The sequence below is a fragment of the Amborella trichopoda genome, chromosome 12, assembly GCF_054954075.1.
Source record: "Amborella trichopoda isolate Santa Cruz 75 chromosome 12, AtrichopodaSantaCruz75HAP2 v2.0, whole genome shotgun sequence".
Taxonomy (NCBI): domain Eukaryota; kingdom Viridiplantae; phylum Streptophyta; class Magnoliopsida; order Amborellales; family Amborellaceae; genus Amborella; species Amborella trichopoda.
This window is the reverse complement of record NC_142347.1, coordinates 41,103,455-41,130,469: the sequence shown is the minus strand read 5'-3', so window position 1 is coordinate 41,130,469 and position 27,015 is coordinate 41,103,455. Positions and strand designations below refer to the sequence as shown.

General features: G+C 37.9%; 2 protein-coding genes and 1 long non-coding RNA gene across 3 annotated transcripts; all 3 read right to left on the bottom strand.

The window, feature by feature from the left end:
• Positions 1-287: 287 nt before the first annotated feature.
• LOC148779593 (uncharacterized) lies at positions 288-927 on the bottom strand. The gene is made up of 2 exons (XR_016045863.1): positions 845-927; positions 288-659 (listed from the first exon to the last, which is right to left on the bottom strand). It is a non-coding gene; the product is annotated as an uncharacterized LOC148779593 (long non-coding RNA).
• Positions 928-10,917: 9,990 nt separating this feature from the next.
• LOC105421652 (uncharacterized) lies at positions 10,918-12,690 on the bottom strand. The gene is made up of 2 exons (XM_011629771.1): positions 11,951-12,690; positions 10,918-11,830 (listed from the first exon to the last, which is right to left on the bottom strand). Exons 1-2 carry the CDS (start codon positions 12,688-12,690, stop codon positions 10,918-10,920), a joined length of 1,653 nt encoding a protein of 550 aa, XP_011628073.1.
• A 1,745-nt stretch (positions 12,691-14,435) lies between these two features.
• Positions 14,436-26,779, bottom strand: SDF2 (stromal cell-derived factor 2-like protein precursor). Its single transcript, XM_006857114.4, has 6 exons — positions 26,404-26,779; positions 25,665-25,805; positions 17,492-17,632; positions 15,524-15,573; positions 15,036-15,165; positions 14,436-14,921 (listed from the first exon to the last, which is right to left on the bottom strand). The coding sequence occupies exons 1-6, from the start codon at positions 26,503-26,505 to the stop codon at positions 14,835-14,837; spliced, it is 651 nt and encodes a 216-aa protein (XP_006857176.1). The 5' UTR covers positions 26,506-26,779; the 3' UTR covers positions 14,436-14,834.
• Positions 26,780-27,015: the final 236 nt, after the last annotated feature.

Sequence of the window (27,015 nt, the reverse complement as noted above, 5' to 3'; positions counted from 1 at the left end):
GACAATTTGGGCACGATCCACTATTTCAGCATAAGTTCTTAATTTCAAGACTGATATTCTACTTCTAATAGCTGGCTTGAGACCCCTTTCAAATTTCTTCACCTTTCTTGCCTCATTATTAATCATATGTGGTACAAACCTAGCCAATTCAGTAAACTTGGCCCAGTAAACTTGGCCTCGTACTTTGCTACTGTCTTATTTCCTTGGATTAATTCTAGAAATTCCATTTCTTTTTGCTCTCGAATAAAATCTGGGAAATATTTTTCATTAAATGCCTCTAGAAATACTTCCCAAGTCAAGGTTTTATTTTCTTTGACCAATACTCCTTTTGCCATTCGCCACCAGTGTTGTGCCTCACCTTCTAACATAAAAATTACCAAGGCCACCTTCCTATCATCAGGTCATTCCATAACCTCGAATATTTTTTCCAGTTGCATAATCCATCCCTCGACTTCCAGTCGGTTTACAGCACCCTTAAAAGAAGGTGGGTTTAATTTTTTAAATTGTTCGATATTGCTCCCACCATTTCCTGTAACTGACTGCCTGGGTGGATTGTTGTTTTCCATCTGATGTTGCATTAGAGCAACCATATTTTCACAAGCTTTGTGAATTCCTTCCATATTGGCTTCAGCTATTCTGGATCCTGACTTTATCCCGGTCTGTACACACAATAAATGCGATTTTAAGTACATTCTTTTTAAATTTCCTAAGGATCTTAAACCTATTGCTCTGATACCATATTTGTCACACCCCATGAATTTACAATACTATTATTCCTGAGATGTGACGGACAAAACAAATATACATCTATTGATAGGACAAATTTACAGTGGCGAGGTCTTACATAGTAAATAAAGAAAGCTAGCACAACAACAGTATCTTCCAAGGTTGATCTTGACTAGCACTCAAAATGAATCCGTAGTTATCCTGAAAAAAATGTTTACCATAGTTTGATGAGTTTGGCTACTCAGTAAGTGATCATCATAATCCTAAAAATAATCATGATTGAAAGATATCAATATTTTCCAAAATGAGATCTATTAAAAGAAATGCATCAACAGTTTCACTTTCAATAAATGCATAATTAAGTATAATCCGAGTAATTGAAATGCTTATAACACCTTTAACGGCAGTACATAATTCAAAGGATTTCACAAAATACCCTACTGGCGTCCCAAGTAGGTCACCTATATACCCCATCAGCGTCCTGATGGGTCCACTTAATCCCTATCGGCGTCCCAGATAGGTCCACTTAATCCCTGCAGGTCCACTTATACCTCACCGACGTACCGGATGAGTCCACTTAATCCCTACCGGCGTCCCAGATAGGTCCACTTATACCTCACCGGCGAACCGGATGAGTCCACTTGCATACTTAAATTATTTCTAAATCTCTTTAAACATTCGAAAGCAGCAATATCATGTACTCAACATATCACTGAAACCATTAATATGAATTTCACTTACACCATTAATAACAGTCACTCTCTATAATATTTCAAAAATAACCAATCAAATATTTTGGGCTCAAATTTAGAAAGGTGGCAGTTTGTAAAGGCATTCTAGCATAATTGCCAATTTAATATGTATAGAAAAACTCTTATAAAAATTCAAGAATACCGAATTATCACAATTTATGGAATATCAATTCACAAATAAACATTTCACAACAATACTATAATCAATTGCAAAAATGTCAATTTTTAAATAATAAGGCAGTCATTTGCACATGAATTTTACAATGTCTAAATATTCAAAACAGTAGAAAGAAATATCACAATTTTACTAAAAGCAGAAATATCACATTTATTTCTAACAATAGACAAGAAAAATAAATAAATTTATTTTTCTAATTTACAGCATTCAAAATTTCTAACATAGATAAAATATCACAATTTTTATTAAAAAGATTATTTTTCAAGATAATGACGTCACGTGCGCATAAAATTTATCACGCCTAAAATTCATGATAATAAGCAGAAATAATTATTTCATTTCATTTTTAAAAAGAATGGATTATTTTTCGAGACAATGAGGTCACTTACACACAAAACTGATAAAATAAAGATCTTAGACGGAAATATCACTATTTATTAAAAATAGACTATTTTTCAGAAAGACGATGTCACTTACCCACAATTATTTGAGAGGGAGCTTCCGATAAAAAGATTCGGTTCGAGAGAGAAGTTCACTGTGTTTCGACCAGAGAGAGAGATCTCAAAATTTTGTTTTAGGGTGGGAGTGCTCACATCCCCTATTTAAATTCTTATAACGTATTATTATATTGTTTTATTACGCTCTACCTCATACCTCAGGTGTCGCGTTAAAAGCAGACTTTTATCGTACGAAAACCACGTCCGCTAAAGAACGTTGCCAGCTGCAAGCAGCAGGAGGCAAAAGCAGGCAAAAGAAAAAAAGTAAAGGCAAAGGCAAATCTTTTGAAAATAGTGATGGTCCTCAAGGACCATCATATTCAAACAGAACATCACCTATTTAAAAGCATATTTTCTCCTTTTTTCTTTTTCTTTTTTTTTTTTTTTGAAATTTTAGGATTGTTACGTTCTTCCCTCCTTAAAGAAATTTAGTCCTCTAAATTTGTGTACCTGATTACTGAAAAAGATAGGGGTATTTTTCTCTGATTTCGTCTTCTCGTTCCCAAGTCGACTCTTCTCTTGAATGGTACTGCCATAATACACGGACTAAAGGAATCTCCTTGTTACACAACACTTGCACCCTTCTATCCAGTATCAAAATTGGCTACTCAATGAAGGATAGGTCCTTCCTGATCGGTAAAGGTTCATATTTTAAGATATGGGACGGGTCGGGCTGATATTTTCGTAGTGAAGATACATGAAAGACATTATGGATATTTACCAATTCGGGTGGTAAGGCAAGTCTATAAGCGACACCTCCGATTCTTTCCAGGATTTCAAATGGTCCGATGTAACGTGGGCTCAACTTTCCTTTCTGCCGAATCTCATAATGCCCTTTATTGGTGAGATTTTTCGGAAAACTCGATCACCTTCCTCAAATTCAAGATCTCTCCTTCGGTTATCGGCATAACTCTTTTGTCGACACTGAGCTGTCCTGAGCCTTTTACGAATTAATGCTATTTTATCTGTGGTTATCTGGACAATTTCTGGCCCCAAAAGCTTTCTTTCACCAACCTCGTCCCAACATATGGGTGACCTGCATTTTCTTCCATACAGGGCTTCATATGGTGCCATTTGAATACTAGCTTGGAAGCTATTATTATAAGCAAACTCAATCAGGGGTAAATGGTCATCCCAGCTTCCTGTAAGGTCAATAACACAGGCCCTCAACATATCTTCCAAGGTTTGGATGGTCCTCTCCGATTGTCCATCAGTTTGGGGGGTGAAAGGCAGTACTAAAGGCGAGTCTCGTCCCCATGGCTGACTGTAGTCTAGCCCAAAATTTAGAAGTAAACCGAGTATCCCTGTCCGATACAATACTGACAGGAACTCCATGCAACCGCACTATTTCCTTAATGTATAGCTGAGCCAGTCGATCCAAAGTGTACGTCGTGCGAATCGGTAGAAAGTGGGCAGCTTTGGTTAACCGGTCCACAATGACCCAAATGCTATCATGTCCTGAATTTGTTCTAGGCAAGCCAGAGACAAAATCCATAGAGATGTGCTCCCATTTCCATTCTGGCACCGGTAAAGGCTGCAACAACCCAGTGGGCCTTTGATGTTCAGCTTTTACTTGCTGGCATGTTAGGCATGTAGACACAAATAGTGCTACCTCTTTTTTCATATTATTCCACCAAAAAGTTTTCTTATGGTCCTGATACATTTTAATACTTTCGGGATGTATCGTATAACGAGAATGATGTGCTTCTTCTAAGATAGCTTTCTTTACACTCTCATCCTTCGGGACACAAACCCGACCTTTGAATCTTAGCAAATCCTCACTACATATAGAGAATTCATCTCTCTTTCCTTGCTTCACCTCTTCTATAATTGTTATAAGCTGAGGGTCTTTCTTTTGTGCCAATCGAACCTGTTGAATTAATTGGGGTTCCGCCTTAATGTTGGCAATCATACTTACCACACCATTAATGGACAGAGTTGGATGTCAATCCACTATTTCCTCTAACAATCGCATTTCTTGGATCATTAGATGAGCTAAGACTCCCGTAGATTTTCTACTTAGAGCGTCGGCCACAACGTTAGCTTTTCCTGAATGATAATGGATTGTACAATCATAATTTTTTAAGAAATCCATCCATCTTATCTGCCGCATATTTAAATCCTTCTGAGAGAAAAGGTATTTCAAACTCTTATGATCCGTGTATATTACGAGTTGCTCACCATATAGATAATGCCTCCATATTTTCAAAGCGAATACTATTGCAGCTAGCTCCAAATCATGAATTGGATATTTTTTCTCATATTCTTTCAACTGTCTGGATGCATATGCCACTACTTTCCCCTATTGCATTAATACACAGCCCAAACCTTTATGTGAAGCATCACTATAAAGCACAAATCCCCCACTTCTGATCAGTGTCTTGTCGATTCTCATATTACTTACTCTATGAGATTGTTCAATGATTTTATTGAATCTAATTCTTTTTTTGACCCCCTATTGTCGGCAATAAGTTTACTTGGTCCAATAATAGTGTTGTTTTTCTGTCTATGTCCAAATTAGACAGATTTTTGCTCTCGACGGAGTGGTTGGAGGTGTTTTCCTTAGCTACAGTTAAGGCTCTACCTAGACTATCCTCGGATCACTGCCTAATTCTTTTGAATACTGGGGTGATTCGAGGAGGACCGAAACCTTTTAGGTTTGATATAGCTTGGCTGAAAGAAAGGGAGGTGTTTGAGTTGATCAAAATGACTTGGGTCAACACGGTGGCGGTGGCACCATAGATTTCTAGTTACATAAAAAACTCTTGAGCATTAAGCAGAAATTAATTGATTGGAAGAATGTGAATAAGTTTGTTATCAGGGCTAAGATTGATGGGGGTATTATCTGATATTAAATTCTTGGATCATAACACGCAAATGTCAGGGGTACTCTCTGAGCAACAAGTTTTGGATCAATGTGCTAAAGTGAAAGAATTGGAGGATTTGCGTAGGTCAAAGGAGGTTTATTGGAAGCGGCGTTTAGAATGAAATGGTTAAAAGAAGGGGATTTTAATACAAAGTTCTTTCATGCCATTGCCTTTGCGAGAAGGTGTCAAAATGATCTCTCTGGTTTGTCGATCTCTAGGATTGATCTTGACAATGATCACGAGATGGAAGCAGCAGTTATTAATCATTTTAAAAAGGCTTTCTCTTCTGAGGTGAATGAAGCTCACCCCCTCATTGAAGAGAGCCCCCTGTAAAGTTTTGTCAGTGGAGACTTGTTGAAAAGAGAGGTGTCCTGTGAAGAAGTACATAAGGCAGTGTTTGCCATGCCAGGGGATAAAGCGCCTGGTCCAAATGGTTTCCCTTTAGCTTTCTTTCAAAAATTTTGGGATGTAATGAAAGATGAACTCTTGGAGTTTGTGAAGAGCTTCATGAGGAGAGGTCATATCTTCAAAGGGGTAAATTCTACTTTTTTGGCCTTGATCCCAAAAAAAGTGATAATTTCTGGTCTTTCTGACATTAGACCTATTAGTTTGCTGACTAGCTTTTATAAGATTATTGCTAAAATTCTTGCTGATAGATTGAAAGAGGTACTTCCGTTTCTTATCTCTAGCACCCAATCAGCTTTCATCCAAGACCGTCAAATTACTGATAGTGTACTTATTGCCAAAGAATGTATTCATTCTCGTGTTTTAAGTAAAAGACCAGGTATTTTACTTAAGTTGGATATGGATAAGCCTTATGATCGGGTTGAATGAGGTATTCTTCTTGAAATCTTGAAAGAAATGGGTTTTGGTGATAGATAGCGAAGTTGAATATTTGGTTGTCTCTCTTCTGCACACTTTTTGATCCTCTTCCTATTAGCGTTTTCAATGCGTCTAGAGGATTACGCAAGAGCGATCCCTTGTCCACTTTTTTATTTACAGTTTATGCAGAGTGTTTCAACCTGATATTGAACAGAGTGGAGGGATTGGATCATTTTGCAGTTTTAAAATCTCAAATTCTGACCTGATTATTTCACATTTGTAATATGCTAATGATACTTTGATTTTTTGTGATGCTGAGCCATGCCAAGTCTTTAATATTGCTATATTCTTGGAAATTTGTGAAGTTACGCTCGGCCTTAAAGTAAATTTTCATAAATCTTCTGTGATTGGTATCAATTGTGATGAAAATTTGATGGTGAGTTGACAGAGGTCTTGGGCTGTAAGATTGGCTCTTTCCCTATCTCCTATCTGGGTCTCCCTATCTCTGATACGAGACTTATCATTGCAATTTGAACATAGTGCTTGAAAGAATTCAAATGAAATTAGATCTTTAGAAGCATAAGTACCTCTCTTTGGGTGGTCGGGTGACGTTGTTGCAATCTTGTTTATTCAATCTTCCAGTGTACCCAATGTCTTTAATCAATATGCATGTCTCTGTTGCACAAAAAATTGATCGTATGATACGGAATTTTTTGTGGGGTTCCAATGCTGAACAAAGGAAATTCCATCGTTTAAGGCGTGATAGAGTCTGTACCCCTAAACGTGAGGGTGGTTTGGGTATTAGGAGTATCATATTGGTTAACCAGGCTTTATTATGTAAATGGTGGTGGCGCAACTTTCATCTTAAAGATCGGCTTTGGTGCAAAGTTCTCTACGCCAATATGGGATGGACAGATTCGATCTTTGGCTTGGGGGTGGGAGGGGCAACGGTATATCGTCTGTATGGAGGGATATCTTCTCTTGCAAACAGATGATTTCGGGTTATTTTAGATGGAACATTGGAGGTGGTGGACGAGTGGCTTTTTGGCACCACAAATGGATTGGGGAATTATTGTTCCCTGATTTATTTGCTATTGTTGTTAATCCTAATTTGTTGGTATGTGAGGCAGTTGAGAAGAGGGGAATTCAAATTTCTTGGAATATACCATTGCCGTATTCTCGTTTAAACAGTGCGGTTTTTTGCCAATGGTGTTCTTTGATGGAATTACTGGATCTGTTTATATTTTGTCAAATGCTAAGGATGAAGTAGTTTGGGAGATTGAGGGTGATGAAAGGTTCTCAATTAAGTCTTGTTAATTGAGATGGTCATATCCTCCGGTAGTACAGGTATGGAAGTGGCCCATCCCTCTTAAGGTTCATTTCTTTATTTGTCTGGCAGCTTTGAACTAACTATTGATAATCTTATTAAAAGGGAAAATTTTGCCCAATGTTTGTCTTCTTTGTAAGAGTGATGGGGAATCGGGACCACACCTCTTTATTTATTGATGGCAGTTCTCTTGGTAGTCCTAGACCAGCTGGTATTTGTTGAGTGCTTCGAGATAGTTTGAGTAATGTCCTTTTTTCTTATGTTGGTCCTTTAAGTGTGAAGACTGCCAACATCGCTGAATTGAGTGCTTTATTGGGAGGGATTCTAATCTTCACTTATCGTAACCTGAGTTAGAATGCTTTGATTGAAAGAGATTATTTAAATGTGATTAAATGGTGTAAGAAGGAGCAAAGAGTCCCTTGGGAATTAAGATATCTTTGGTTGCAAGTGATGGATTGGACCAACGCATTAGTTGTCTCTTTCTCTCATGTTTACCGTGAGGCAAATGGGTTGGCTTATACACTGGCAAAGGGTGGTGTTTCGCTCCTTTCTCTTGTTATTTTCGATGATGTAATTTTTTTTTCTTAATTATCAATAAAAAGTCGTAACATTTGTCAAAAAAAAAAAAAAAAAAAATTAAAGCAACCTTTTTATATGGATTTTTTAGGTGCATCTAAAATTCTACATTTTAAGGTTGCAACCTTATATAAACTTTTTCCTTTATAAATTCAACAATTTGTGTCTTTTAAAACTTTCACAAGGAAATAAATTTCAACGGCCAATCTGAAAATTTCAAGTTGTTAAATAAAAACCCGACAATAAAATAGTCAAATAAAAGCCAACCTGATAGAGCTGCCAATTGACAATTTTCTTTCCTTTTTCTCAAACAGTGTTTTTCTCACATAATTTGGCTAGGGCTTCATCAGCGCGATCCAGGCAAGGCTACAGCTAGCCCTACAGGGACCAGGGCTGGGCTCATGCTGCCCATTGCCAGGGTTAGTACTTTACAAGTTAGCTCCTTATAAAATCTTTACATTTTTTAAATTGTTTATTTCAAATAAATTTTGAATTTTAACGCATAATTTCTCTTAAAAAAATATATTAAAACTTTGCATTAAAGGGCACAAAATTTACAAATAATGGCCCCCGCAGCTGAGGGGGACAACCCACTGAGGGTGGCCTGTGCACAAGGAGGCGACAGGCAATGTGTAGACAGGGCTGGAACGTAGTCCACGGTAAAATTTCAAGCATTATAAAATTAACTAGATAAATTGCATTGTCCCAAAATACCGTTTCAAATAACATTTTAAGTAGTATTATTGATTATTGTAAAATAATTCTAAAATATCCCATAGTGTTAGGCTTTTTATGACAAAATTCAATATTTGTTGATAATAAGCGGAATTACAAGATTGCAGCGATATCAGCAGAGGAAACAAAAGTAGCAAGATAGGTACCTTTTTTAGCTAAAGAATAAGCCAAATCACTGGCCCCCCCATATACATGTTGCAAGGAGCAGGTCAGAGAGGATAGAAGCTCAAAGATTTGAATCCCGATCCACTTGAATTTCCAGAGCACACATTGCTCTTTTTTACACCATTTAACCACATTCATCGAGTCTCCTTCTATGATGATACCTCCCACATAATTTCTTGCCAGTAATAATTTCAGACCATGAAGAATCACGAGCATTTCAATCCGGTTAGCCGTGGTAACTCCACACGGCCCAACAAAAGCAAGAATAACCTGACCTTGGCAATCTCGGATAGCTCCTCCAAAACCTGTTGAGCCTAGGCTACCCAACAAGCTTCCATCAAAGTTTAATTTTAGCACTCCTCGATCTGGTAATTTCCATCTGAGGCATGGTCTGATCTTTGGCACATCCAAAAAAAAGAGGTTGAAAAGGTTAATCATGGCATCAACCTTGACATGCCCCAGCCGTCCTCAGTCACCGACAACCATGACCATAGGAAAAGTTTGATTTTATTTAACACTATGTCAAAGCTACAAACTCTTCCTTCAAACGTTCTTCTGTTTCTCTCCAACCATACTTCCTACAAAATAACACCTTAAAGAATCTTCTAAATAGAATTCTCAATCTTCGGTAGAGGCACATCAAGTTGGGTTATCAAGTCTAAGACAAATTGTGGTAGGGTTAGGTTAAAGCCCAACAACTAAAAACACCACCACTAAATTCTGGATATAAACAAGCAATGAATAAACAAGTGTGGCCCACTCTCGCCATCTACCTTGCACATGAGACGCACATTAGTGATAATCTTTCCTCTCTTAATCAAGTTATCAACAGTTAAAATTTTGTCTTGGGCAGCTAACCAAATGAATACTTGAACTGTATGTGGAATAGACCATCTTCATATCTGCGAAATCTTTGGCAGAGTCCAACGAACCCTATCAAAGAACAGAAGATTATAGACAGACTTAACCAAAAATTGGCCATCATTTTCAATCTCCCACACCACTTCATCCTCATTATGTTGCGTAATAAAAGTAAGCTCAAATTCTCGTAACATATTAACAAACAGAAGGTAGATATGACTATGAATTCTATCATAAGGAAAAATGATATTCCAGCTAATCTTATCGCTTCTAAACTCCATCACATCTGCTACCGTTGCCTACGGCAAGTTGACCATTTTCATACAAAAGGGGAAAAACATATTTCAAAGGCTCATCTCCCAACCATTTGTGATGCCATAACAAAACCATTGTACCCGCACCCACCAACCATCGAGTGTTGCGATCAACTATCTATCTTCGGGCAAAAATATCTCTCCATAAAGGAGACGTACTTTTCCTACCCTCTCTTCTGCAAATCCACATACCAAAATTATCGACTCCGTACTTTGATAAGAGTACTTTGCACCATAGTTGTTCTTTGCATGTAAGCCTTCACCACCACTACTTACAAAGCAACACTTCATTCTCCTCACCCCTAAACCACCTTCTCTCTTTGGTGTGCAAACCTTATCCCACTGAATGAGGTGATATTTCCTCTCATCACCGAAAAAGCCCCGTAAAAAATTGCGCATCATACATTCGATACGTTTTGTCACAGCCCTCGGCATACGCAACAAAAACATTTGATATATTGGAAGGTTTGTTAAACAATAGTTGAATAAAGTAACTCGACCTCCCAAGGATAGGTACTTAGGCTTCTACAACTCCAGCTTTAATTATACCCTTTGAATGACACTGTCCCAAGCAGCAACCGGTATGTTTCCATCTGATATGGGCAAACCCAAGTACTTAAAGGGGAATTTTTCCACTACATCCAAACCTCAAAGCAAGGTCTCTAACCATATCCTCGTCACAATTAACCCCAATCATAGTCGTTTTCCTAAATTAACTTTTAACCCCATTAACACCTCATAGCAGATAAAAAACCTCTCAATACTATCAACTTGTTCTCTACTAGCATCACAAAAGAGCAATGTATCATTAACATATTGAAGGTGGGAAATTTCGGAGATTATTATGAGATACATTAAAGCCTGAAAATACCCTCTCCACAATTTTACATATCATTTTTACTAAAACATTCAGCATACAAAATAAATAGAAAGGGTGAAAAAGGGTCGCCCTGTCTTAAACCCCTAGATGCCCTAAAGAAGCCTTTTAGGCTTCCATTAATGAGAACATAAAAGTACGTCGTTGAAAGACAACCAAAGATCCAGCTTCTCCATCTATGTCCAAAACCCATTTGTTTCATAATCTTTAAGAATATGCATTATTCCACTTTGTCATAGGCTTTCTCCAAATCCAGTTTCATCAATACCCCCGGTTCTTTGCTTATCAATCTAGAGTGGATACACTCTTGAGCAATTAAAACACTGTCTGAAATCAACCTACTTTGAATAAAGGCCAACTGTGTATCCGAGATGAGCATAGGGAAAACTGTTTTCAGCCTTTCAAGAAGGATTTTAGCTACAATTTTATAAAGACTAGTGAGAAGGCTGATAGGTCTAATATCTGATAAAGTAGATATAACAAACATTTTTAGAGTTAAAGCAATAAAAGTGGCATTTACCCTTTTAAGAAACTCCCCAGTTGTCATAAACTCCCTCACCATCTTCAATAACTCTAGTTTAACCACCGGCCAAAATCTCTTAAAGAATGCCAAGGAGAAGCCATCTGGTCCTGGGGCCTTATCTCCAAGGAGTTTGAACACTGCTAGCTTAAACTCATCCGTCGAAACCTCTTTTTCCAAACTGTCAGCAATAGAAGAAGGGATAGTAAGAAAGGCCAGTCTGTTCAGATTAGGCTTGAAGGGGATTTCAAAAGAGAAAGCTTTATGGAAGTGAGCCAAGACATTGTTTTCCCAAGCTGTATTATCATCTTCAGCCACAACCGAGACCAGGAGACCAAACAAGTCATTATGTCTCTTACGTGCACTAGCAATAGCATGAAAAAACTTGGTATTACAGTCACCTTCTTTTAACCATTTTACCCTGGACCTCTGTTTCCAGTAGATCTCCTCAGCTCTATTAAAGGCATCCAAAGACGACAACAACTTGTTTCTCAACCCAACAGCAGCCTCATATATAAAGCTCATTTGTTGAATGTCCTGATCCCATCTCTGTAAGTCATCCAAGATATTGTCAATTTTAGTTTTGATTGAGTAGCAGTTCTCAGATCTCCAACTTCACAATTTATTTTTAACATTGAGAAGCTTTTTATGAAGCTAGAAATCCATTGACCTAAAGCTAATAGAATTCTCCCAAGTGAATTTGATCAAATCGGCAACACCCATTTCATCCAACCAAGCCAACTCCAATCTAAAAGGCTTTCTCCCATAATTACTTAAGATAGTATTAAGTAATAGCGGAATGTCATCAGATGAAAGTCCCAGCAATGCTTTGACTGTTGCCAGAGGAAAAGCTTTCACCCAATTCTCAGTCATCAAAAAACGATCAAGCTTGGACATAACTAGACAATTAGCATTGTTAATAGACCAAATAAAATTTAGACCCTGCGAGGGGCAAATCATAGAGCCGATGTCACTCAATAAAGGAATTAAACAATCGCATCGAATAGCAATATTCAACAAGGCCTCATCTGGCCAACGAATGAAGTTAAAGTCACCACCAAAACAAATTAACACATCATAAGCAAGCCAGACATCACCAAGATCATTAAGAAAGGCTTCTTTGAGCGAAAGTATCACAGGGCTATAAACGTTAACAATACCCCAAGAATTACCAAAAGTCGGCCCCTGTAAAAAGATAGTCACAAACATATCCCTTCTCTCCACACTCAAACAATGAAAAGAGAGGAAATCCCATAAACTCCAGAGCTCACCTGAGGCCCCTATAGCATCCACACTCTCAAATTTAACTGCCCCATGACCCCAAATATCCTTAATCAAAGCAAAATTTGGAACATCAGATTTAGTTTCTTGCAAGATTACAATATCAGGTTTATATTTCCTTACTAACAGTTTAATATCACTTTTTCGTCTGGTTTCTCCCAAACCTCTAACATTCCATGAAAGAACTATCATTAAGAGTGAGAAGTAGAACATGGCCCTTCCTCAAAGGGACCAGAGTCATCACCAGCAACATGAGGAGGAAATTCATCTTGGTTGTCGCTTGAAAACTGGCTGTTAAATTCTTTCACATGGTCCTCTTGAATTCTGATTCCTTGCACAAGCATGGTCCTTGGGCCCCTAGCAGCTAGATGTGTTGAGAACCTTACAGCACGGTTCTCCTTTTTCGTACAGACATTCTTGACAGGCATCGATGGCTAAGTTTTCCCTGCCTCCAGTTTGGCCTCCTTCACCAACTTCATTCTCTCCTTAGCAAGAGGGGCTTCAAAGGAGAGCCTGCAATCATCAATTAAGGATGACAAAAGATCATCCTCAGCACTATCATCAACCAAACCAACAGATGGAATAAGGACCTCTTGTGGATCTTCAGATACTAGGATCGGGCTTCCAACAACAAGGGTCACAGAAGAGTCCCCTACTCCATCAGTCATCATCTCCAAGCCTACAAATTCCCCAACACTAACAAAGTGGAGGAGCAGGGCTGAGGGAGCATCCCGATCGGCTGCTCCCAGCCTATTTCCACCATTGCCAAGCTATCTCCTTCTTGCAACCCTCTTTCAACCCTCAACAACTTCAGTGGACCCTCGAGAACAAATGCACATGTAGAGGATTGCTTTCCTTCCACCAAGATAGGAGATGAATAGAGATATTCAAAAAAATTGCTAAGACAGCGGCCTACCGGTATCCATCTCTTTTTTAATTTCAAACACTTGGTTTCTAAAAAAACTCCACGTGTGCTCCTCAACCGTGGAACCTGGTACTGACTCTGGTTCTGAATAGACGGGCCATCACCATTGATCGCCTCCTTTTTCTTTTTATGATCAACCACCGTCCACCCCTCATCGCATAAGCTACGGGTTGGGGTTATCTTTTCAGGGGTTGGGCATTTTTCTTCTATCACAGAGACGATCAAAAAAATATTTGTGCCAATCATCAGGTGAATCCTAAAAGAAAAGGGATTCTTCACCACACGCAACACCTTGACACAAACAAAATCCATTGGAGCCACCTTCAACAAATTCCAATCAACCTCACAGTACCCCACACACATTAGTCAGTTTCTGGAAGATAGCAAGTTTCCATGCATGTAGTGAGATACCCCAAAACCGTACCCAGACACATTCCTTTTCAGCAAACAAGCCATGGATTGAGGGCCGCCAAGCATCTAGAGACAAAAGTTTACCGTGGATCCTAGTGAATCTAGAGAGAGGGCAAAATTAACTTCATCCACAAATTTAAGAAAAAATAACACTTTGTTGTCTCCCAACTATCGAACTTCAGACTGATAAGAGACCCCATGCCCTTTTTGCCCAATCAACCAAGCCAAAAAATATCATTTGATGGTGGAGAGAATGAACCCACCACCACTGCACTAGTTCTACACCTAGTATCTTCCACAAGGTTACTGTCTACAAACAACAATGGCACAAGAACTGCCATATCCCACGATCATCTCCTATCTCCATCCTTGTATTTAGTTTTTTTTGGAGAGAGAATAGTACAAGAGAAATGAATGGGAAATTAATAGCATAGGAAGTGAGCGCGTAAATCCATTAAACCCTTTTCCTCCATCAAAAAACCCCTCCATTAAAGAACCGTGAGCTTTATCTCTCAATCTCCCCTCTTTTCCCCTTTCACCTAAACTCCTATGCAACTCTCTCTCCCTCTCTCAAAATGGAACCTAGATCTGCTGCTGCAAGTGAACCAAGAAACAACTCCTCTATCTACAATAAAAAAGCACTTGATCTTACAATAGTTGAGGTAGAGCCTGTACTCTCCCAACATAAAAATATCCTGAAACACCCTTAAGATGAGAGTACAATGAAGAATGGGAGTCATTAAGGGCTATTAACTTGCAAGTGTGCTTCAACTTTCAACACAAGTTTGCATGCATGGTAAGATACACGCGTGTGTGCACGCGTGAGAGAGAGAGAGAGCATGTTACCAAAACTGTGACAATTACCCCACCCATAATGGGTCATACAGAAGGATGATATCATGTAAAAATGGATCATTCTCTGACCACACTAAGATGTTATACCTGGAGACACCCTACCTGAACTGAGTTACAAATATAATGGAGAGAGCCACCACAAAAGTTAACTACTGTTTCCTGAAATAGGAAGGTAAACACCCTCAGCAGCCAACCAAACATTGTCGGGACGTTTTTCTTTGACGCCACACACCTGAAAAGAGTTGCCACCCAAAAAAGAAAAATAAATCACCAGGAAAATGGATTCCCAAAATAAGCAGGGAAAGTTACAACTGCCAAACTGGGTATTTGCTTATTCCATTCTCACCTCTTGTTGACCACCAGCTATTCGAGTGTACTTCTTATCGTGACTGTGCAAGTAGCCACCTGTATCCACGTGCTTCAGTCTTATCCTTTGATCCTGTCTCCAAGTCTTCCCACTCCCCTCAATTTCAACCCTATATAAGAAGCACAGCCATCAAAGAGAGAGGGGGGACGCGGTTAGCATGCGGCCAGCCCACATATTGTAGAAATATGGACTTGGCAATATATATATATTTTAAACCTAATTTTTAGAGAATATATAATCTTTAACATGGAGATCATGAATATGAAAAAAAAATGAAAACTAGAAATAATAATTATATTAAGAAAACATTTGGACCGTTAGTTACAATTGTCTTTAGATGGACCACCTATTTACATCAGATGGATGTTTTCTACCTCTGGACCGCATATTGTAGAAACCCGGTTCAGCCCGCATGAAACAATTGTTTGAGAGAGAGAGAGTTGTAATTAGAGGAATACTAGTATTACCTCCAATAGTCACCAGTATCAGATTCCCCAGGTCCTCCAAAGCAACTAACCTGCAACGGTGAACACAAGTGTTATCATGAAGCATAACTAAACTCCTAAATAGAAACAATGTAATTTCAAGTCGAAATAGGCGTGTGTCGAGACAGTGAAGGCTAGGTTTTCATAGTCTAATGTCTCAAGTTCCATTCCTATGTGTAACCTTGTCAAAAAAAAACAATGTAATTTCAAGATAAAGAGAACAACGAACTATACCTATGTGAGTGCCCACGAGGTTCACGAAGTGCAAGTAAGAACTTTATTCACATGACATAGAGTTTTAAAACATCATCATTGGAGCCATCGCAACCAGAAGCAGCAGGAACAACAGATATAAGACGTCAGCTTATTTATTTGAACGTGTATGGAGGGAGTACAAGCCCAATTAGTTATTCATCTGGACCATGTCATTAGAAACGGAATGTGGGATAAACCCCAAACTTCTCCAATGGGCTCTCCATAGGGTTCACCATATGCGTACATGGGCTCCAATCACAAAGATCTACCTCATTTTCAGGAGCACCACTTTCCTTAATTAACATGTCTCTTATTATAACTTAACTCAGTATATCTCATTCAGTCATCGAAACAAGATTCCAGGTTATTTAAATGGCATCAATATTATCTCCAAGAATGACTAGGTCCTAAAATCTAAATCCCTAAAGCAAGAAACAGAGCTGCAATCAATGCAATTTAACCAGATGCTGGACAAATAGCATTATCCACACATCAAAATTGATTTAGAAACTCCACTTTGTCACTTACAACCATAGGTCAATTTGATACAAAACAAGTGAAGAACATAATTTTTAGTATCTTGATCCTTGACTCCTAATCCAATCAGAAACTGCAAGGACCGTTAAATGGAGATCTCATGATATAATGATTATCATCCACATAACAGGATCATGATACTTGAATTAACTAACCTACCATAAGAGAAACAATGCAAATATTCAATTTGATGATAGTCAATTGGAAACTGATCACTGGGTCAGGAAGAAGCACACCATCAGTTACTAATTAGAAGAGGCTCTAATGCTGCATCATTTAAATCTTTTAGGATTTGTCACCAAAATGCAAACTTCGAATAGGGAATTTCCCTAAAACCTGGCTCCAAAAACCTTCAAAATGCCAAATCAGAACTATAGCATTAGGTTTCCCTCAGATCAGACTGACTTCAGAGGTAAGTTAATTTGAGAAAATATAATCCTTGAGATATACTAGTATGCAAAATGTGCCAATTCAGACATGCTATGTTACACTTACAATGCCACAATCGTTTGACGACCAAACTGATCCCTCACCTAATGGCCAAACTAAGTATGCAAATTCAGAAAAAATGAGCCCAGAAAAACACTGACAAGTATGAGAAGATAAGGTTTGGATGTGTTTACTACAAGTGAACATATCCAATGCATGCTACAAAACTTTGTAGCCACAAAATCAATTAACATATAGCATGGTAGTGGATTTGACCAGTGACCTCAAACCCGCTATCTATTGTGTCAGGTTATCCCCACAAATTTGGAGTGAAATGAGCATGTATTTAGATATCACTGTCATAGGATACACTCCATTTTCTTTTTAATTAGAATGGCTTCAGTAAACCCAAGCCAACATGAGAAAAGTTTAATTCTTTCATTAGAAAGGTCAATACACCATGTTACAGTTCATTTTCTTCAAAAAAATAATTACCCCATTATAGTTCAAGGAAATATAGAAATAATTCTGAAAAGGAATGAACCGTTCAAAACTTGCATATCTATAGAAGTATAGAACAAAAACAAGTACAGTATAATTTGCAATATAGCTTCATAATTGGAAGAATTTATGTACGAAGCCATATAGCATCATCAGGGAAGATAGACATCACAACTCAGCAACTCATAGAGACCAACATACAAGTCCACATTGTAAAAATCTACTAACCTCCATATTTCCAGATATTGGGGATCGATGCAAGTGACTATGCAACCATTTCTGAGTTTTCATGTGCTGCAACCTGATGATAGTTCCACTTTTTATAGGGTCTCCTTGCTTAGCTGATGTATCTGGTTCAGGTTTAACAATCTGCAGAATTTTAATGTCCATTAAGGCCAAACTATTAATTTATTCATTAGTGTAGGGAAAGAAAGCCAAAGAGTGGCATGCAAAGTCAAAAACATGCATGATATAAACATAAGCAAAGAAATATACATGAACAATTCAATGACTGATATAAACTCAATGAAAGCTTCAAATGTAAGAGTTTCGGCCCCAGTACTGCACAAGATACAGCAAAAGAATAGCTGAAGAATAATATGGTCTTTTAAGGGTGACATTCAATATTAAATTAAAAAAACTTTCATAATCCAAATTCTAGGATAATTTAAATTAAATCATCTGATCCCCAAACCTATCCAGATTACAAAGATAAGCCTCACAATAGACATGTCTGCAAATTATTGCTTGTTTACTATTATCCAATATCTGAAAAGAAAAAGCATAAAAAAAACAAAAAAGAGTCAAAAGTTGCCAATCCATCATAGGTTAATATGTCCAAGTGCATTAATCAATTATTTGATTTTGGCATGCAAGTATGGCAGAAAATCCAAGCATATAAATTTCATGCAATGCAGATTAAAACATATAAATTAAAGCATAGCACCACCCAATATTTCAAAACCAGGCTCGACTGGGAAAATTGGTTGTTCGGGAAACTGGTCAGGATTGATGAATCGACAAATACGGATCAGTGGATCGGCCAGCTCGAGCGAATCCGGCCCAAAATAATTTCTTCATCATCATCATCATTTAAGCCTTACCCCAATTATTTGGGGTCGGCAACGTGAATCTTGTTCCTCCATTATTCTCTATCAAGGGCCACACCCTCAGTAATGAGCATACAACATAGGTTCAGGATTCATGATAAGTTGTGGCAAAGTTTTACGATGGCTACCTACTTAATGAAACCCACCTCCTTTGCCCGGGCTTGGGATGGGTTAAGGGAAAGTTTAAGGTACTCACCTTTATAATACCGCCTAAAAAAATTTCAAAAGATCATTAAAATTTCTTAAAGTCTAGTTTTTTATGTTCCCCAAAAAAAAAGGAATATTGCACTATGGATTCATTATTTTACTTAAAATACATAAATACTAACAACCAGTTTCATACCTCAGTGTTTGTTGACCATTACATTCATTTAGATTTTGAGGTTGGTACATGTCATTTGCTCTTCTAGGTCTTTTTTTCTTTACTAAGAACCTGTTTTATGTCTCAGTGTTTGTTGACCATTAAATTCATTTATATTTTGAGGTTGGTATCTGCCATTTGCTCTGCTAGGTCTAATTTTTTATTAAACTGATATTGTTCTTGATGTGATGAGAGGAAAACTCATGGTTTTGAGATGGGTCTTTGATGTTTACTCTTATGGGTCCGCTTTCATGAATCATATGGTATTTATGGAATGACTTTTCATTTTTTCTGGGCTTTTTATCTTCTTAAGTTGGATCATTACTTGATATGCCATGAAATTTTTAATGATGTTGCATAGGTCTAAGGATCAAAGCCTTTTCTTTTCTTTTCTTTTTTTTCTGATTCTTTCCCATCTTTTTTTTGTGGAACTCCCCTTATTTGCTACATTACTCTGTTAATTGCTCTAATTTTACTTTTGTTTCATTTTAACTTGATCTTTACTTGTCCATAAGTAGCTGGTTAAAATGAAGCAAAATAAATTAGTCTTTCCTTTATTTTTTAAGTAGTTGATAAATGTGCCCCCTCATAACTTAATTTTTCCTTTTGCTTTGATTAAATTAAAAGGCATGGGTTTTCCACCTTCAAACATCCCCAATGTGGGAAAACCCTTGCTTTTATTAGTCCCACCTCAGGCACTTTTGTAGATTCCTTCTTTCTTTTTTTTTTGGTTGAAGTGCGGGGGGTTGTGTGTGTGTGTCTGTCTGTGCAAGGCAATAAAAGAGGGTCACGAGTGGTAGGCAGCCCAAGCATACATGGGTTTTGAGGCTGCCTAATTGCATGGAGAGGGGTGGGCCACTCTACCATCCTTCTTTCAATTAAAAAATAAATAATTGAAAATAAATAAAAACAATAAAAAAGGGAACTGGGCAGTCTCGTCGGGCCTAATGCCCCAATTCCCTGACAGAACCAACCGGTTCTACCAAAGAAGCGGTTGGTTCATTCTTGAACCGCTAGGTTCCCGATATTAAGGCAATCGGGCCAGTCCCAACGATTCTTAAGTCGAATCAAGCGATTTCGATCTGACCCAAAATTTCTTAAAACTCTGGTGCCGCCACATAAAATGCAACACCACCCTATTGCTAGGTGTTAAAAATTAAAAAAAATTAAAAATAAAAAAAGAATTTCAAATCAAGCATGTAATATTTGATAGCGTATTGCCACATTCCAATTTCAAGGGCGACTAGTAATAGGAAGAAAAATTCCAGGATAACAATGAAGAAGTACATTCTACATGATTGTTACCTAAAAAATAATTTGGATTCAATTTCTTTATGAAGTATAAAACACTAACACTACCACAGAAGACTTGGAAGAAACTTCAGAGTACGGAACATGCAAAATGTTAGACAACAAAATGTTAACTATCTTCTTTGTGTAACCCTATCCCAAACAACTACTGAACTCCTGACTGTAATAGGAGTAGGTCTTCCTTTTCCAAGCCAGACTTCTTCTTCCTAAGTCCCCATTGTTCTACCATTTGAACCACATTGTTTTCTAACTTGGCGAGTCCAACCTTGACTCCAGCTATTACTTGATCTCATGGTGCTGAGCCCAAAACTTGGAGGCAAATAAAAAAAAATTCCATTTTTACAAAAAACCTCATTTGAACCCAAATTTCTCCAATGGACTTGTTTACGTATATATTTCTATCAGATAACCCAAAATTGGGTAAAAACCATCAAGTTTGTTGGATTTGAGAGATCAAAAAAGCGGCCAAGTTTTGCAAATTCCAAAAAGTTGTGATTTCGTCAGAATAGATGGCCGATCTTTGATGAAATTTGTTCTCGAAGAACATTTATGTGATCTTCTAGCAAGCATAAGCATGTGTGCTTTACAAGAAAAGACAAAAAAATTAGTTTAGACAGATCTTAGTTTCAAATGTACTACTCATGCAAAAGTTTCAAGAGATCAGATCACCTAGATCCATAGAAGTTTTGATTGGGATTATCTAAGGAAGCTTTGATAAGGATTGATGGGATGAATTCACACTAAGCATGAAGATTGGGGATCGGCCTCAATATTCCAGGAAATTATCATTTTTGAAATGTAAATTCATATATTTAATTTATTTCAAGTCAATATCATTCATTTATAATTAATTTTGTATATACTTTTTATGTTTTCTTATTTATGATGATTTTTCTATTAATACTCATTTCTGAGGAACCGTTCTACAACCAATTTTCCATGTTTCTTATATTTCGTTTTTTTGTTTATCTTTTATATAATTTTCATGTTTCTCCTTTTTCGTTGTTTTGACTGTTTATTTCTAAATTTTACCAGGTCTTTAGGATGTTTCCTATTTTTTGGGTTTTCGTTAGCCTTTTGGGTGGCTTAGCATTGATTCAGGTGAGTCAACTCTAACTCCCCTGAGTAACTCAGCCAGGCCAGGGCCCAAGTTTCGAGGCTGAGCGAGTTTGAAAATATTGTTTAAACATGAGATCATGAAATCATTGACAAGGTTAAATTGCAAGGTCAGTAATCTCCTTTGAATTACTAAATTTCTGTGGGCTTTGTTGTACCGCCAGAAAATGTTTTTGCCTATATCAAATTGTTAGTTTTTGCCTATATCGAATTGTTAATCTCTGTCAAAGTTTCTTTTGATTTTTCAGTTTGTCAATATCTCTGCCGAAGTTATTATGAAATGAGATAATCTCATATTGATAAACTTTTGGGTATTGCTGTCATTAGATAATCTCATCATTTTCAATAGTCATTAGATAATCTCATCATTTTCAATAGTCATTAGATAATCTCATCATTTTCAATAATATTAAAAGGAATATGGAATAGTGCTACAAACAAAACGTTTATCAAGCCCTGAAAGGGGTCACATTAATTCTATCCAAGAGAAACAAGTGTCTAATTTGAAGTCATAGGACAATAATTATTTTAAAAAAAAAACAGCCATAGGAACCAATTTACTCAGGACATCTCCAATCTTTCAAATGCTTAAGGCTCCCATCCCTTTCCCTTCCCCTTCCCCTTCCCCTTCCCCTTCCCCTTCCCCATGAAGCCTTTTACAAGGCCTTCTTATAGTAATGATGGATACTTAGTAGTTCACATAATTAAAGACATAATACAACTTGTGATGGAGACTGAATCTAAGACCAAAACAGTGGCTCAAAGCAAAGCATGTCTGAGGCCCTCAACATTGTTCTCACCGCGCTTTGCACATGGAAAAATAACGCCTAACTTTTACTATGTCATTCCTACACCAAATGCCTTACCATGAAACATCTTTGATCTGCTCTTATGCAAGGACCCTCCATCTTTGATCGGCTCTTATGCAAGGACGATATCCCGAATACTAGAAACTTTAAATCTGTATTAGACATTGAATCTTATAATTTTGTCTATGTGAACATTGTCTAATAGTCCATTCCCCTCTTAATGTACTCCACCACTCAGATTTGTTTGCTGATATTTCTAAAAATGCAACCATTTCTCTCATTGTCTAATAGTCCATTCCCCTCTTAACGTACTCCACCACTCACATTTGCTTGCTGATATTTCTAAAAATGTGACCATTTCTCTCCCTCCACTAGGCTACAGTTAAGGCCTAGTGGCAACATCCTCAAAGAAGATAATCTAATTCAAGGAAAGCACCAAATGACCCCAAGCTACAAGCCTAAAAGTCCCTTTCATTCTCAAGAAGTGCATTAACAACGTTTCCATTATGAAGCCCTAGAGGAAATTTTATGGAGACAGTGGTCATATTGCCAATTTGGATTTTCTGCTATCAATCATTCAAATGCAACCATTAACCTTTTTTAGTTCTTTTAGGGGTTTCAGGAATTGGGGGGCGGGGGAGGGGGAGTGCTAGGGAGTCCCAAAACTATCCCCGCTTGCCACCAAGACCTCCCCTTGTCATTGGAACTACAGGAGAACACTCCCCTATGCTCACTAAGAGGAATCAGGACCACTTCTAGCAATGCGACCTTACTTTGCAATCCTTGACCTTCCTAATAACCCATCTACATCCATGATAAAGCATTTAGTCACCATTTCCTTCTCTCAAAAGAAACCATTGCACAAACCTTCCTATACAAACAGATTCGACCCACGATGTCTCAAAACACAGATCCAGGCACAGACTTGGGCAAGTACCAACCTGAGCCAGCCAGTTCGACTTAGTCAATTTTCAACACGACTCAGCTGAGCCTGCAAAAATAACAAAGAAGGGCCAAAAAAGTATGACTCAGGTGAGGCTTGATGCACTGGATCAGGATTTACCAGGGTCCTTAACCAAGCCGTCTCAGGTGAGGCCTAGGAAGGTTCAACAAGTTTTTAAACAATGACCTCAGACAACATTCGCAGATATCTTTTGTGAATAACCAATGCGATGCAATCTTTGAAATGGGTAAAACAACTCATTGTGTTCACGTATGTCTCAGTAATGCCCAACTCAAGGAAGCTTCAGTCTTTCTATCGGATTTTGTTTCCAACTTTTCATGCATTGTGGAAGGCCACACTTTTGTTTTGTATGATTGCGAGTGACCATGGCAAGATTGCAAGTGTCACCTAGATATTATACCGATTAGAAAATTATAATTTAATAATAAAGCTAAGCAGATTTTCAGGGCTAGCACATGACTAGTGTTTCAAAAAGCGCTAGGCGGCACCTAGGCAGCCGTGGGGGGTCTAGGCCGCCCAATGCCTAGGCGGGCGCCCAGAACCTGGGCTGCCCAATAGAAAGAAAAATGTTAGAATTTTGATATTCTAACCATAAATGAGGAGAATTTTGATATTCTTATCACAAATTTTAGAATTTTGATATTCTATCAGTAATCATATTTGATATTTCTATGAATGAGGAGAATTTTGATAGTCCATAATCCATATTTTCATACCATGCTAAAACCATACAAGCATACACTGATACACACAGAAGTTAGATAGTAGAAACCATTAAGTAAAAAAAAAAATATACAGTCTAGGACTCAATAGTCAACACTCAACAATCAAAACCAAGAGTCAAGCATCTTCAACTCTTCATTCTTCAGTCATCATCATCATCAGAAGGAGTAGGGTAAGCCTCATCATGTGCATCAAATTCGAGGCCATCATGATTAGAGTCATCTACCTCTTCAACATAATGCTCGTCTTCCTCTGTTTCTTCTGAATTTACCTCTTCCTCCTCTTCTTCTATCTCCATCTTACTCTATGAGGATGAAGCCCTAGGAGTCTTGGCTGCTCTACCCTTTTCGATCTTTTTGTGCTTCTCTAAAGTCAAATATTGTATAATTTTCTTCCTAGTAGCCTCAAGAACATTTTTACAAAGGGCAAAACCCCCCTTAATGCTAGCAAAGTGTTTTTTTAACCAATAAATACCCCCATTAGTATCCTTTCCACAATAATTATATTTACTACGATTTTTATCATTCTGATTCGGGTTATAACCATACTTCCAACCCGGATCACCACTTCTAGAAGAACCTGAACAAGATATTTCTATAGAACAAGGCTCATTTACAAAAATTACACCTTATACAATTTTTATCGTTTGGTTTCAGGTTATGACCCTACTTCCAACCCGGATCACTTCTTCTAGCAAAACTAGAAATAGACCTATCCGAATGACAAGGATTTTGTTCCTGTTTGAGTTTTACTAAACTCATATAATCCTCTCTAATAGCTTCAGGAACATTTTTACAAGGGGCAACATTCCCCTGAATACCGGCAAAATGTTTCTTAAACCGGTTTATGTCCCTTTTTGCACCTTTTCACAATAATTGCAGCTTATGCAATTTTTGTCATTCGGATTCGGGTTATATCAATATTTCCAACCCGGATCTCCACTTCGACTAGATACGGAAGAAGACATCTCAAAATAAAAAATAAAGTTCTGCACTTACTTTGATTGCTCGAACTCCCTATGAGATGTTTTCTGGTGCGAAAATATTCAAAAACACCCTCTAATAGGGCTAAAAAAAACTTCAGAACTAAATCTAATATTGATGGGTGATATTTGGATCCATTTCCCGTAACTTTGGGAAACACTTCAATTCAATGAAAATCACAAAATCTGAAAATCACAAAATCTAGTTTTTTTGAAGTTTCTCTCACTAAAATGGATTCTTGTGGGCTTAGGTTTCAAATGAACATAAAAACCACCTTTAAAAGCATTTTTTTTCAAAAAAATTGCAAAAAAACCCTAAAAAAATATTTTTTTCCACCCCTGGATGGGGCGCAGCGCGGCAGCCCCCACCGGTCGGCCTACCGCCCGCTTGGCCGCCCACCTAGTTGATGGCGCCTAGGCCTTCTAGACCGCCTAGGAGACCTCCTTGGCCACCCGCCTAGTTTGGCCACACCCAGGTCTTATGGCCTGCATTCGCGGCCTCCTAGGCACTAGGCGGTCCATTTTTTTACTCACTGCACATGACAAATGCAATTTAAACAATGCAAATGCACATTTTGGCAATGTCATTTGGCAGAAAATTATCGATGCCACGTTCTTGGCATAGTTGATCTGGAAGTCAAAGAGAGATTGAGACTAAAGTCGATTTACTCCCTCTTACCAGATTATCCTTTAAGACTTTGTTTGCTGTTTAATATGTTTTCTCCCAAACGTTTTATGTTTTGTGCTTGTATGTGCCTTGGGGTTTGACTAGGTATACCGTCTACATGCCCATCATAAGTGAAAAGCTAATTATCATAAAAAAATGAAATTTAAATAATTTATAAACCATGAAAACTTTTCTTATTGAATCATGCAACCATTCATAGATCAACTACAGTGAAGACGATGCATTAAACAATTTCAAGCTACCAATTACATGCCATAGATAGCCAATTGTTCAACAAAACAAAATATCGCATGCAGAAAAAATACAAACACCAACAAAACAGAGCAGTAACTACCTACCCAGTAACTATTTGAGTCATCAACGTTAGGAAAACCAGTAACAGACTGCTGCCCACTTCCAGACCCATACGGAACATCATGAGAATGAAGGCGGAATTTTGTCTTCTCGTGCGCCAGCTTCAAAACTGTTCCATAAGTTATCTGTGGCATTTCATAAAGAACAATCACATAAGAAAAATAAACCATGAAAAAGTCACAATTCAAACGAAAGAGCACTGAAAAGAAAAAACCAACTCATCACTGGTCGGTGGAGCCCAATGTAATCAGACAATTAAATAGGAGGGTAACTCCATTACCAAACCTAGAAAACCTTTAATTACCAGAAGAAGTGATTTTAAAGTCAATAACACCGAGAATAACACCTTGAAAACTTTGTATGTTTTCGTCAATTGCCAAAATGAACCCACGACAATCACTTGGATCTCATACAAATCCGGCCATAACTTTGCATGCTAAGGGATTTCATATATTGACGACTGTCAAGGTTAACCATGACAAGAAATAGATGAGAAATCCATGAGAATCACCAAATCAGACTACCTTTTAAACCTAAGCAAAAACTTAGCTAGTTTCAAATTCAAAAGGCAAAAACAAACTATCATCACATAACAAAGCAGACCTCGACCACCAAAAACACAAAAGAAAAAACCTTAAGAAAATGCTAAACCCAACAATTAACACAAGAACGAATCAAAACCCCTTCTCCAGAATTCACAGAAACAAAAAGGAATTCAAATACCTCAACACCTTCTTGCGCCGCAGAAGCAGGGAAAGGCGACCCCTCTTCGAGATCAAGCCCTAGCAACAGGAAAAGCGCTAGGGCAAAGAGAGAGAGAGCCATTAAAAAGAGAAGAATGAGAAACCAGGTTTGCTGCCAAAATGGAAGATCAAGGGGTAACCGATAAACGATCCTTGTTGAACCAGATTCAAAAGGAGATTCCTTAATCGATGATTGCGTATTTCTCCTTCTAGAGAGAGAGGGTGAAGAGACTCCTGCGCTTGAAGGAGCCACGTTGAAGTTTCCTGCAAAACCAGAGATGAAAACTAGGAGCTTGAAAGACACTTTCTCTCTCTACACTTGTTTCTCTCTCTCTTCAGATTTCGGAGACTGAAACGTGTATTTGGGGCTCTGGCGCGGGTTTTACAGGGAATTGCCGCCACGTTTCCGTAGTGGTCTAAGCCAATAAACAAGCGAAACGTGGCATTTTGCTTATGTGTCCTTCTCTCATTTGCTAAGACATAATACGAACCACACCCCCTTCCCCCTTCCCCCTTCCCCCTTCTCTCACGCTAATGGTGTTTCTACCACGCTTAGGGTAAAAATAAATGAAAACAAGAGAAATATCTATAG